The sequence below is a fragment of the Sitophilus oryzae genome, unplaced genomic scaffold, assembly GCF_002938485.1.
Source record: "Sitophilus oryzae breed Bouriz unplaced genomic scaffold, Soryzae_2.0 scaffold_111_pilon_pilon, whole genome shotgun sequence".
NCBI lineage: Eukaryota > Metazoa > Arthropoda > Insecta > Coleoptera > Curculionidae > Sitophilus > Sitophilus oryzae.
This window is the reverse complement of record NW_022145749.1, coordinates 3,023,701-3,036,328: the sequence shown is the minus strand read 5'-3', so window position 1 is coordinate 3,036,328 and position 12,628 is coordinate 3,023,701. Positions and strand designations below refer to the sequence as shown.

At 33.1% G+C, this 12,628-nt stretch overlaps 1 protein-coding gene across 1 annotated transcript; it reads left to right on the top strand.

Moving 5' to 3' along the window:
• The first annotated feature begins 11,182 nt into the window (after positions 1–11,182).
• On the top strand, positions 11,183–12,079 carry LOC115883110. The gene has a single exon (XM_030901416.1). It carries the CDS (start codon positions 11,183–11,185, stop codon positions 12,077–12,079), a length of 897 nt encoding a protein of 298 aa, XP_030757276.1.
• Positions 12,080–12,628: the final 549 nt, after the last annotated feature.

Below are 12,628 nucleotides of genomic sequence, written 5' to 3'. Positions count from 1 at the left end.
ATGATTTATATATTTTATTAATTAGGTATTATAAATATTAGCGTAAAACAGGGATAATTAGAGACTAGGAAGAGAAATAATTATCTAAAAATTAATAATTGAGGGCGCAATATTTAAATTCATTGTTGCCAACCATGGAGATATTTGGCGCCGGTCTGACTAACTGGAATTTAAATTTTGCGCTGGGGGTTCACCTGGTAGCTCTGCCGTAAAAGAGGTCAAGCTGCCACATTTATTTTTTTATTTCGTGAAATTGTCATCCGTTTGGCACTTCAGTTTGGGGCCATCCATAAATTACGTCACACGAATTTTAGGACTTTTAAACTCCTCCCCCCGTCCTCGTCCCAGATTGACACATTTTTAGAACCCCCTCCCCCCTGATATGACGTCACACAGTTTTTTCAAATTTATGCATGTATTAAAAAATCATCAAAAGAAAACAGTTAATTTCATTTTTTCAAGCTTTCAAAAGCTTCTTTTTACATATATAAATTTCGTGCTGTACTATTTTAAATTTTAACACGTTACGTCACAAAACTTTGGACCCCCCCGACCCTGTTCCATGTCACAATATGTCACATTACGGTGATACCCTCCCGTCATCCAAAATACTGATTTTGGATGACGCAAATTACTTCGTAATGTAATTTTAAGGTTTTGTACTGGCTACACATGCAACAGATTGCAGAGAAAGCCACACAAAGATGCCATGTCATACGAGAAGCGCTTTAATAAGAATTTATGACCCAACAATGTAAACACCAGTTAAGATAAATAGCGGAAAATATAGATGTAAGGTCATCATTTACTCATTTAATAACAATCAAACAAAATTATAATTTTCCTTCTGATTTTCTCTACCATATTAGTGTTTAAGATTTTACTATCAAAAGTTGCATTCAACAGGTTATGATAGCCATAAAGAAGAGCATACACATAAAACTTTAATGCCAATTCCAAGCACAATATGACATTTACTTTGCAAAACTAATAAAATATTTAATGTGCGAACTAAAATAGTTAGAATAGTTTTATTAAAAGGTATTTTATCATTTTTTGAGCGATAACTTTCTTTCTCAATAATGCTTGCGTAATAGCTTTTTCCTTCTCAAAGAATATACATTTTTTAATTATACTTCAGTTGGACACGTCCTCCTAGATCACCATGTAGTAATACTTCTGTCACTGTTTTGAGCGCATGTTTAAAGAAAATGATTCACCGCCTCTTATATCACACCACTTTTGTGTCTCATTATACTTCTTGCGCTGGCACGAGCAGCAGTGTAAATTTAGCAGACAACATTTTATACAAAATTCGCGGAAATGGGTAAAGAAAAGAGAAATAGGTTGTAAGGAAAGCGCCAAGATAAGGCGGAAAATGAAGAAACTTGAAAAGAAACTATACATATGAATCAAGTAAGTAAATAACTTTTAATTCCCTAATCAGTTTTTTTTAGTTCATACAAGTAAACAAGGGTAGTAGAAATAGCTATGAGATGATCTAGGGGGTATAGGCTATTATTCTACACCCCGCATTGCCTAAAATTATATTATTTTCTTCGGCGACGTGGGCGTAAATTACCTGCCTTAAAACATATCATTCATGACTCCTAGCACTATCGAATCCGGTAAATAAACAACTTTTTATCGACTCCAGTATAAGCAATTTTTCTTATCGGCTCGATGGAAGTAAACCTATATTAAAATTTAGCGGAACCTAAACGTTATTCTGGGCATAAAAAATGTGGGCTCTTGCTAAATAATCAAGTGCCAGTAACACCTACAGGGTGCTAATAAAGTACTTGCTAAATATCCAAGCACCGGCAACACCCATTGGGCGTCAATGTCCTACAAGATTACTTGATAAATATTCAACTTCAAAATTTTAGCTGCACTTGCTAAATATTCAAGTGCCAGTAACACCTACAGGGTGTTAATAAGGTACTTGCTAAATATCCAAGTACCGACAACACCCATTGGGCGTCAATGTCCTACAAGATTACTTGCTAAATATTCAAGTTCAAAATCTTAGTTGCACTTGCTAAATATTCAAGTGTCTAGAAAATTAGCGTAAAAGGCCAAAGCCCAAAGTCACCTTGGCAACCCAAAAGAACACAAAATGGTGTTCGGAAATATGAATTAAGTCATTATCCTTAACGCAATATTTTTGGTTATTTTTAGACATGTCGCTACCTGTATATGGTTATCAATAATAGTGAGACAAATATTATGATTCTCTCTAATATTTACTAGCTTGGATTAATCCACATATAATTATATACACGTATAAATATCAAGGCAAAGAAAAACTCATTTGCAACCCAGCATAGTTTTTGACTTATGCACGCTAGTATGTCTCTGAAAACCATTAAAATGATCTGAATCTTGAATCCTCTATTTTGTGGCTGTTTTTGGAAAATATGCTTTGCAGTTTTTATTAAATAAAAGCTTGTGCTAAAACAGGTAACATATATGTTATACCCGGCCACAGAACGCCGAACGGAGTGTTTTTCTTTTAATTTTTAACTCTATGGTTTTTCTACAGCACCAGGGTGACGCAACATTTTTATTTGTTTACCTTTTTCTAGTGTGCTTTTTGATCACTTTTGATAAATATTTTATTGCTCTGTTTGAATTGGAAATAATGAACTATATATTTTTTTAGACAGGTCAAAACGAATCTGAATCTGTTTAAAAATAAAAGCTAAAAAACTATTGTGTTGACTAAGTGCAAAGTAAATATCGCTATCGGTTCTTAAACTAGAATATTGCTATGGGGACGGGGAACTGCAGAAGTTGCACAAATGTACCTTAGGCCCTTGTTTATATATTCTTATATACAAGGCTTAGGCTGAGTTATAAAATTTATTAAAAAATATTTTAAACGCTCTCCAAAAATGGTTTTTGTTTTTTATTAAAGGTACAGATTCAGACAGTGTTATATTAGGATTTGTCTTACACATGTTTGCAATTTAAGAGGCCTTTTGGTTGCCATATAGCAAACAAAAGGCAGTCTAAAATAATTTTTCCCATCCCCAGCAATTGCAGTATATTATAAGGACCGAGGTTAAATCCGGAAGTCCAAATCATGTTTTCTTCGACAGAAAGTAAGAAATATATTTTTTGATAGACCTACAGCACGGTTTTAGGAATAACAATGTCACCACTAGACCAAACAATTACAAGTTTAGTGGAACTTTCCAAAGAAAATAGCCAAGATAGTTACCCTTAAAATCTGATAAATTTAGGGAAACCGTTATGTTAGGAGCATCCCACCGTACGATCCATCGTAAGGTTTTTTTATTAAATTCCCACTTTAATAGTAAAACTAAAAGCGTGGCGATGCGATAGGTCAAATAAGCGATAATATGCCTTTTAGTAAAATTTTAGTGAAAAATGCAAAGCCAAGAATCTTGACAATACCATGAAAAAAAAATACTAGCAGGCTCATTTCAGAAACCAAAACACTTAAAAATGAGATCCAGTTGAAGATCCACAGACAGAATAATTAAAAGATAAGAGGAGACAAATTCCTAGAAGAGCCATTTTAAAAAGAACGAGGGGGGGAATTAGAAAGGGGGGAACGAAAATTCGAAAGAAGGCAGGATGGATTGGAGGAGACAATAATTCAGGTTAGAACTCAAAACAAATATGCTGGTATAATTGATTATTTACAGCCAATGGTTGGAAATAACACATAACAAACTTGTTTTAAGTTATGTAAAAGGTTATAATAAATAAGATTGCGATTAAAATATATTTGAGGTCCTAAACTAGTAGACCTATACCTAAAATTTTAGACTAACCTAAACAATATAGTTATCGAGAAACTCTCATTGCAGCAAACTGGAATTTAAACTGAACCTTTAAAATATAATATACGTAAGGTTCAAATTCACGGGAAAATATGAATTTTAAGCTATTTTTCTTGGAATTAGCAACATATGTTTTTCAACCCCCTGAACACCTGTAATTAACTGTTTAAGGGAAAACATTTTTTGTGAATGACTACGAATCTTGATGATGTTCTTTTATTAGACAAAAATTTAGCGGAATGTACAGGAAATATAAATAAAAAAAAGGTCTTTTCATACCTAGTCAAGAAATTTCATATTTAGAGTTTATCCTAAATACAAAATTAATGGAAGTGTATCCTACACACACAAAGAAATTTAAGATTAAAAAGTTAGTGATGAAATTTTCCAAAAAATATAGATAGTATGTATCCATACTATATATAATATGGCTTATTCGCAATTTATAGGCACTTTAATTTCTTTTTGTTCCGCAGATAAGTACAGCTGGCTTTATAGATATTAAGAGATTTGAATGAGCTCAATACAAAGCCCTTAAGGAAAATAATGAAAATTATAACGCGTTCTTTGTTCCAACAAGTTTTTTTTCTGAAGTTTATGACTGGTAGCTCAGAAACATAGAATGTGCAGGTCAAAACTTCATGCTTCCTAAATGTACTTCAATAACCTAGTATTGATGCATCGGGCTAGGGTACCTATTGTAATTATTTAAACGCTAGAAGTTTTTGAGGCCAACAATATCATATACTGATAGAATGGGAGGTGTAAACCTTAATTTTTTTTGCACCATAATTTTAACACTACTAAAATTTGGAAATGGTTTTCCAGGAAAGAAACCTAGGCCCAACTGCAACCTAAACAAACCATCGATTGCCAGATTTCTCTGGGCACAATCAAACAGTATAATACAACATATAAAAAATGGTGGGTCTTTTATCAGTTAAACATGATTTTCCAACCCACTATACTCAGGATATTTTAAAATTTTTAAGTCAAGAATATCAAAATAATTCAAAATATAACACCCTCAACGCTCACCGATCAGCCCTTAACATCTTAACGGATGCGGGGAAAACTGAATCAGTGGAAAGGCTTATGAGAGGTATATTTAAATGTAGACCATCATTCCCAAAAAATGAAGAAATTTGGGATCCGCACCCGGTGTTAGTAATGCTTGGAAAACTGTATCCATTACATGACCTTGACTTAAATATATTATCAATAAAATTAATCTTATTACTGGCCTTATGTACAGCACAAAGGGTTCAAACTCTATCAATTATACGGTTGAAAAATATACATCATAGAGAAGAAGGAACTGCACATTAAAACTAACGATATTTTAAAAACATCTACCCCAAAATCTGCACAGCCGAAGCTTCAACTTTTCTTTTTTGCTGAAAACCCCATCTTTGTGCTGCCACCACGATTTTGCATTACATAGAACGTACTAAAAACCTTAGGGGTAACAAACAATACTTATTTATAACAACAAAAAAGCCATACAGACGGGTCTCCACCCAAACCTTAAGTAAGTGGATAAAAGAGGGTTTAAAAAGAGGTGGTGTAAATGTAGACAAACTTAAAGATCACAGTACACGACATGCCGCGACTTCTGCGGCGGTGCGAATGGGGGTAACCATTGAAACCATTCGCAACGCAGCAGGCTGGTCCGAAAAATCACTAACGTTTTGTAAATTTTATAACAAACCAATAATAAGTGGTGCCAAAGAGCAGTCGTTTACTAATTTTACATAAACGATATTATTAATAACAAAAAATAAGAAGTAGATTGTTAAGTCGTGGATACTTTAATGTTTTCATTACATAGGAAATTAAATATATAAACTTTATGAGTTTTGGTATAGTAGTTTATTAGAGCGTGATTTATATAAACAATAAGCTATTATACGTATTATGTTCATATAATTATTATAATATAATAAGAAAAGTAGCATAACGGGAAATGCTATAAATGTTATATACTATCAAGTTCTTATTATAATTAACATATATTTTTGTTTTGCATTTTCTTAAAATGCAGCAAAATTTACATGCAGATCGCCCTAAATTTCTTTAAACATCTACATGGTGATCTAGGAAGACGTGTCCAACTGAAGTATAATTAAGGATTAAACGACTTACCTGTAAGGAAGTTCAATCCAAATTATACGAAGTTGGACACGTCCTCCTAGATCAACCCACCCTTATGTGTCTCACAAAGTGAATCACACTATCAAAGGTAAACTACCTATATGATAGATACATACCCGACCCAATGGCGATCAGAATGCTTCAGCAGTATAATGAGACACAAAAGTGGTGTGATATAAGAGGCGGTGAATCATTTTCTTTAAACATGCGCTCAAAACAGTGACAGAAGTATTACTACATGGTGATCTAGGAGGACGTGTCCAACATCGTATAATTTGGATTGAACTTCCTTACAGGTAAGTCGTTTAATCCTTAATTATCATTACTTTATAATTGCTTTAATTTTGGCACAGCGCAAACTACTTGTAACTTGTAAAACAAGTAAATTTAAAATATCCTGTCTGTGTAAAATTACCTTTAATCCGCTTTAATCTGTAAATCAGATTAAATATTAAGTATTTTGTATTTTTAACCTATGTACCATCTCCGGTAGAAGATTCCTCGCGTAAAAATAAAATTTATTTTTTATATCAAAATATGTCCGATCTGCTTTGTTTCGTAGCTAAGCGGGGTTAAAGTATTCATTTATTTTTGATTTATTATAATTTTCTTCGATTTGAATGAAATTTTAAGGGTAAAATTTACTGCGACTTATTTTAATACTAAAAAGTGCTAATTGCTTCACCAAGGACGTGCATATGGAATATCACTGGAATATTTTGCTAAAAAAATATTTGAGCCACTGACGTTTTTTCTCTCGTTGGCAAAATTGTGTATGCCATTTAATACCGATTAAGGCGCGATTCTCACTATAACATATCGCCACCGTCACGTCGGATCGCCACCGCACAAAGGGCCAGATTCACCGAAAACGACAAATATCTCCAAAAAATATTATTATTTCATAAATCTTGTTATCAATTTACAACAAGTGGTCTTTGGAGCATCACAAAACAAAAACAAATGAATAATGGAATTATCGTACATGTCGAAAATCGCTTCACATGATAATAGGCTTTGCGAAATGCTATGACATGTATGACAGAAGAGTTTCAAATTTGTAATTTTTTTAAAGGGATAACTTTTTACTGTTTTTTTTTCTGCTCTTTCACATTTTAACAATACTTTCCCATGTTTGTATTAGGGTCGTTTTTGTTAAAATATATTTAAAAAAATAAATTTATGAACGATTTTTAAAAAATGTATCGTATTTTTTATACATGTCATTCGCTTAGGTGGTCTTTATATTTTTATGTCGCGCTAAAAAAATCTGCCCCAAACTGCCATCTTGTGTGGTAGAGCATATTGTTCTGTTGGATGCACAGTCCGGCAATAGTGCGACAGGCATCTGTAGATTCTAAAATAAAAAACTTGGGAATTTCGTTAGGTTGTAAGTGCAAACCTAAAGCATGTACGAAGATGTATTTCAGGAAAATATTTTAACTTCTAGAGGGTGTCTCAAAAAAGTGTGAGTGGACCGGGATGATTTTTTTAAATGGAACACTCTGTATATTATTGCATTTTTGCCTTCCTTTCTGGTCACTTTATATAATCCTAAGATAAGATGTAAGTATATAATTTTATTTAGATGTAAAAAATATATATTTTTCAATAAGTTACAAAGTAAGTTGATAAAACATTGTATTTTCAAAATAATTACAAATAAAATGAAGGTACAGCTGTTATCATTATTTTTATGCAATTGCCTTCAAAAGTCTTAAAAATCTAAAAAAAAATTGTTTTATAAAAAGTTGATTACTTCTGACTTTTGAGATACTCTGTATAACAAATTTTTTTACATATTTGATGCTTCTAGGCTCATCCTTTTTTTGGAAACTAGTTAACGTGTGACTTTGACCTGAATCTGCGAAAATATGATTTTTTTATGTGCGGTAATATTGTAGCACCCTGTATAAACCATTTTCTATGGGCTAATAATTGTTAATTTTTTTATATTTTGTATTAATTTGTAATTTTAACACATATCTACTAATAAGATCTACGAGCAAAATATTTTTTTTATAAAATATGGTCCGCTGGTCCACTGTGTGCTGTGATGGCCGGCAACACCACGGTAAATATTTTTAACTTAAATATTCTTAACAAATTCAAACTGCCCGTAACGTCGGCGTCGTGGCAACGTCCAGCTATTTCCAACCCATTTACTTCATTTTTTTTTTCATGTTTTCTGTCGTAACGTATAATTGCGCCTAATAAATAAAATGCCTAATGGATAATTCATTTCCACATTGAAATCCAGAAAGATATTGTTTAAAATGCCATTATAGTTGTTAAATAACTCTCGAATTTAATGATATTCTGTCACACCTAAATCATGTTAATAATTTTGCAGCGGGGTTTCGCTATTTACGCGATTGCCATAGCTTGTTTACAATTTGACCTAATTGGGAATTTCAACAACGTCCCGGGGATAAACCTTGTTCAATTCTCTTTTGCTGCTTGTTTAGGATCGAAATTTATCGTATAGTTTTCTAAAAGAAATATAAAAAATTCTTTATTCAAGTCTTCTCTAGGCCTACAAAAATAATAGCTAAGTTATATCCAAGCATAGTGTGTGTTTGTTTTAGTAAAGTAATATGCTCGACACGAGTAAACAAATATTTGAGATTTAATAGTTCTTAAAAATCGTCTGAACTTTTTAGCAAAGATAATAATCTAACAAGAAAAACTCTTAAAGTGAGGAGAAGCGACATTATATTTTCGTTAAAAATTGGAAATCATCTAATATCTCTCTAATTTGCAGTGGAAATGAATTATTACAAAAAATAATTTGCCAAAGGTAGCGGACTTCCAAACCTATTTTATTATATTTTTTTTTCTGTGAATTGTTCTCATTGTTAAATATTTGAATTGGTCTCACTGTTGTTAGGAGCGGAAACCAGTCCAACAATCAGAGATCATTAAAATCTATCCAGACGTTTTGGTTTGGTTTGGTTGCAGACTCCGCAGACGTTTTTAAGTTATAAATGGTGATCCAAACGACCTTTCGCTTTCTCTGTTAACTTGTGTATATTTTTATAAATAAATAATGACGCTATCAAATACCTTTAATGTTGGTTTTTGGTTAAACTTTAGAGATCTACATATTTATAGTACGAGAGCTAGCAACGGCGGGAAAACAAGTATTTTAAAAAAGCTGGGTCTTTAATATATCGTTTGCTATGCTCTCTGGAACAGCATGCGGCCCATCTGGGTGCCGGTAAACGTTGCGTTCCCTACTGCGCATTGAACGAAGATCCTATATTTTTATTAGTCCTTTAAATTCTAGTATTAAATATAAGCCAACAGAGTCTCCATAGCTCAGCGCGAAGAGGTTCGGCCTATCAAGCGAGGAGTCAGTGTTCGAGACCGGGTCAGGGCAAACACTTTTTTATTTTATTTTTGTTTATATTCTGATAGTAAAGTATTAAATAATTCTGGTGATTAAAAAAAAACAAACATTTAATACTTTAATATCAGAATATAAGGTGCCCGGTGGCGTAGAGGTACAGCTCTCGTCTACCAATTCAAAGGTTATGGGTTCGAATCCTACAGCTGGCATTTCATGAACCGACTATTTTTAATAAAATAACAATGTTTTGGTTACCTAGGTCGACTCAGCTTTAAATGAGTACTTGGGATTCACAATCCTGAGGTAATAATAGGCGGTTGAAGCGTAGAGCTAGGCACATTACCTTCCTTGTATACCGAACGGCTCTAGTATGGCAAGTTTTACTTTGAATGTGGTAGACAATTAGATTAGGCCTAGATTCAGTATTAAAACTAAAAGAGTTTCGGACTTCCATTGTCTTTATTTTATGCTTACACAACGTTTCGGTCAGAAATATCGTTAACCGTTATCAAGTGTGAACTAAACTAAATCCTAAAACTACTGAGCTTATATACTAGAGCCGAGCATTCACCCGTGAATTTGTTGGGTGCAGTCAAGCATGGGGTTTTCCACTAAGAACACCTGCATGGGCGCGTTATAAGTGGTTGCCATATCGTTGAAATTTCCATACTAGGATTGAATATATAAATAAAACATACTAAAGATTTTATTATTGTTAGAAATGAATACGGCCTCTTTAAATTTGCGCTTTTTCCAATGGGGTTCTTTGTGGACAACCCGGGCTTCCGACCATTTTATATTGTAGTGCTTGGATCACACATGATCTGCAATGCCCGACTTCATTGTTTGCGTATGTTTTTTATGTTCGTCAAGTCGTACATCTAGAGGACGTTCTCACCGCACTCGCAAGGTACCTGGTAGATGCACTCTTTCTCCTGGTTTGATGATTCAGGTTTTGTTTTTGTTAGGACACTTCTTAATGTAGTCCCAGACTTAAAAACAGTTTTAATTTTTGCTTAATTATTGCTTAGCTATTCGCCTGATCTTCTCCGATGTTCCTTTCACATATGGAATCGTCAAGAGAGAGAGCATCCTCCTCAGGCTGGCGCCCCAATGAGTCGGACCTGCAATTGGATATAATCTTGTCTAGGGATTTTGCAGAGTAACCATTCTGAAGCAAATAGGTTTTAATATTATTTAGTTCAGAATTCAGAAATTCTTGGTCACTGCATATACTGATTGCTCTATGACATAATATTTTAATTATACCTCTTTTGGCTGCTTCAGAATGGTTCGACTGAGAATTTAAATATTGCCCTGTATGTGTTGGTTTTCTATATACAAAAGTGCTAATGGAACTATCGCCTCTACTTACAAGAACATCCCAACTAAGCACAAGAACATCCGAAATGGCAGACAGAAGTTTTTCTCTTTCTCAATCTGTGAATCTGATTGAGTTATTTCGTGAACTAAGATGATCCGTTCCATATTATAAAAGGCATTATGGCAAGCTGTACCTTGCTATTCCCAAGGCGTTAAACGCTATATACGGGAACTATTATATAATATCAGAATATATATTGTACATCGATCGAAACACGAAAGACTCGAAAAACAGTGCTCCGTATAGATAACCATATTTCAGTGTTACGGGTAAAGAGAAAATATTCATAATTATGCATTCTACAGAACAAGTGATAGTAAATGTGTAGTGTGAAATTCAGAAACTTGTGTGGAAAATGAAGATAAATAATTGAAGAAAACTTAAAATACAAGGTCAAGTTTAATATCAACATCATATCAACATTGAGGGCTACAAAGTCGTGGAAGGTCTGCACCAATATCAAAACCTGTTCTTAAAATGGTTGACTTATCAAACGAACATCTTACCACAATATTAGAAACAATAAAAAAATCTTCCGAAGAAACATCTGCGGCAGTAACCAGTCAATTAAAAGAATATTTCAAGGAAGAAACTGAAAAACTCCTGAATAAAATTAATGAACAAGCTCACAAAATCGAGATTTTAGAAGAACGCTGCACGAAGATTGAGGAAAATCAAATTAAGTTTGAGAGATTCATAAAAAGAAAAAATTTAATTATATTTGGAGCCAGATATAACAAGGATAATAATAATATATTACAGTTCACGCTCGATCTACTTCAAAAGTATTTAAATGTCCAAATAACTGAAAACGATATAGACAATATTTATACTCTGAATAACGTATCATCAAAAAACGGGCCACCAATCAAAGTAGAATTTGTGACAAATCTAAAGAAGAATTTGATAATTGGGAATTGCTACAAATTAAAAAATACCGAAATATCAATTGCACAAGATCTTTCGTATGAAGACAGGCAGGAAAGAAAAATTTTACAAGAACACTTAAGGCAGGCAAGAGCAAAGAATTACTCAGCAAAAATATTGTCAAACAATAGACTTCAAATAAATGGCGATATCTACACTACAAATCAACTGAAAGCAACAAGTAACGAAGTAATTTTGCAGGAAGAATCTAGAAGTTTAAGCACTAAGCCACAATCACCGAATCCAACGTCTGACTCAGAAGAAGTGTTTGTGCCGGCATCTTTAAGTATTGAAAATAAAGAAAAATCTACAGCTAAATTCCAAACCATAGAAAACGAAAAGTCAAAAAAAAGGGAACTAAATAATAGCAACTCACCAACCAAAGCACCTCTGTCCGAAGCGAAAAGATCAAGAACTACTTCTAGATCAACCAGGAAACATACATAAATTCAAGTAAGCAACAGATTTTATTCTATTGGTGCTGGCGGTCAAAATCCAACTTGATGCCCATGATAGTTTTTCTGTTGGTCATTCATATACCGAGATAAGACTCATAGTGTTGTCGATAAATGTGTCTTTATTTTTAATGTTGTTTACAAGAATTGTTTTTTTTTTAAATATTAAGAAGATTACTTTAATTACCTTTTAGATTTAGAATTGGTTAGACATATTTATATTATATTAATGGATTAAGTTTATTAGGCTGTAATTGTAGTTGAATAGCGATTAATTAATTTGTTTCTTAATAAATTGTTACAATGACCTTTTTTAACGGAGCACATATAAATATTAGATCTCTGGTGCATAATTTCGATACGTTTAAAGACCATGTTCTAAGTAATGATTATTCTGTGATCGGAATTTCAGAGACGTGGTTGACGCCTAATATTAACAATGAAATTATAGATGTTCCGGGATACAATTTTGTAAGACAGGACAGGCATTCACGGGGGGGTGGTGTTGGCTTGTATATTAAGAACCAATTCATTTATGATA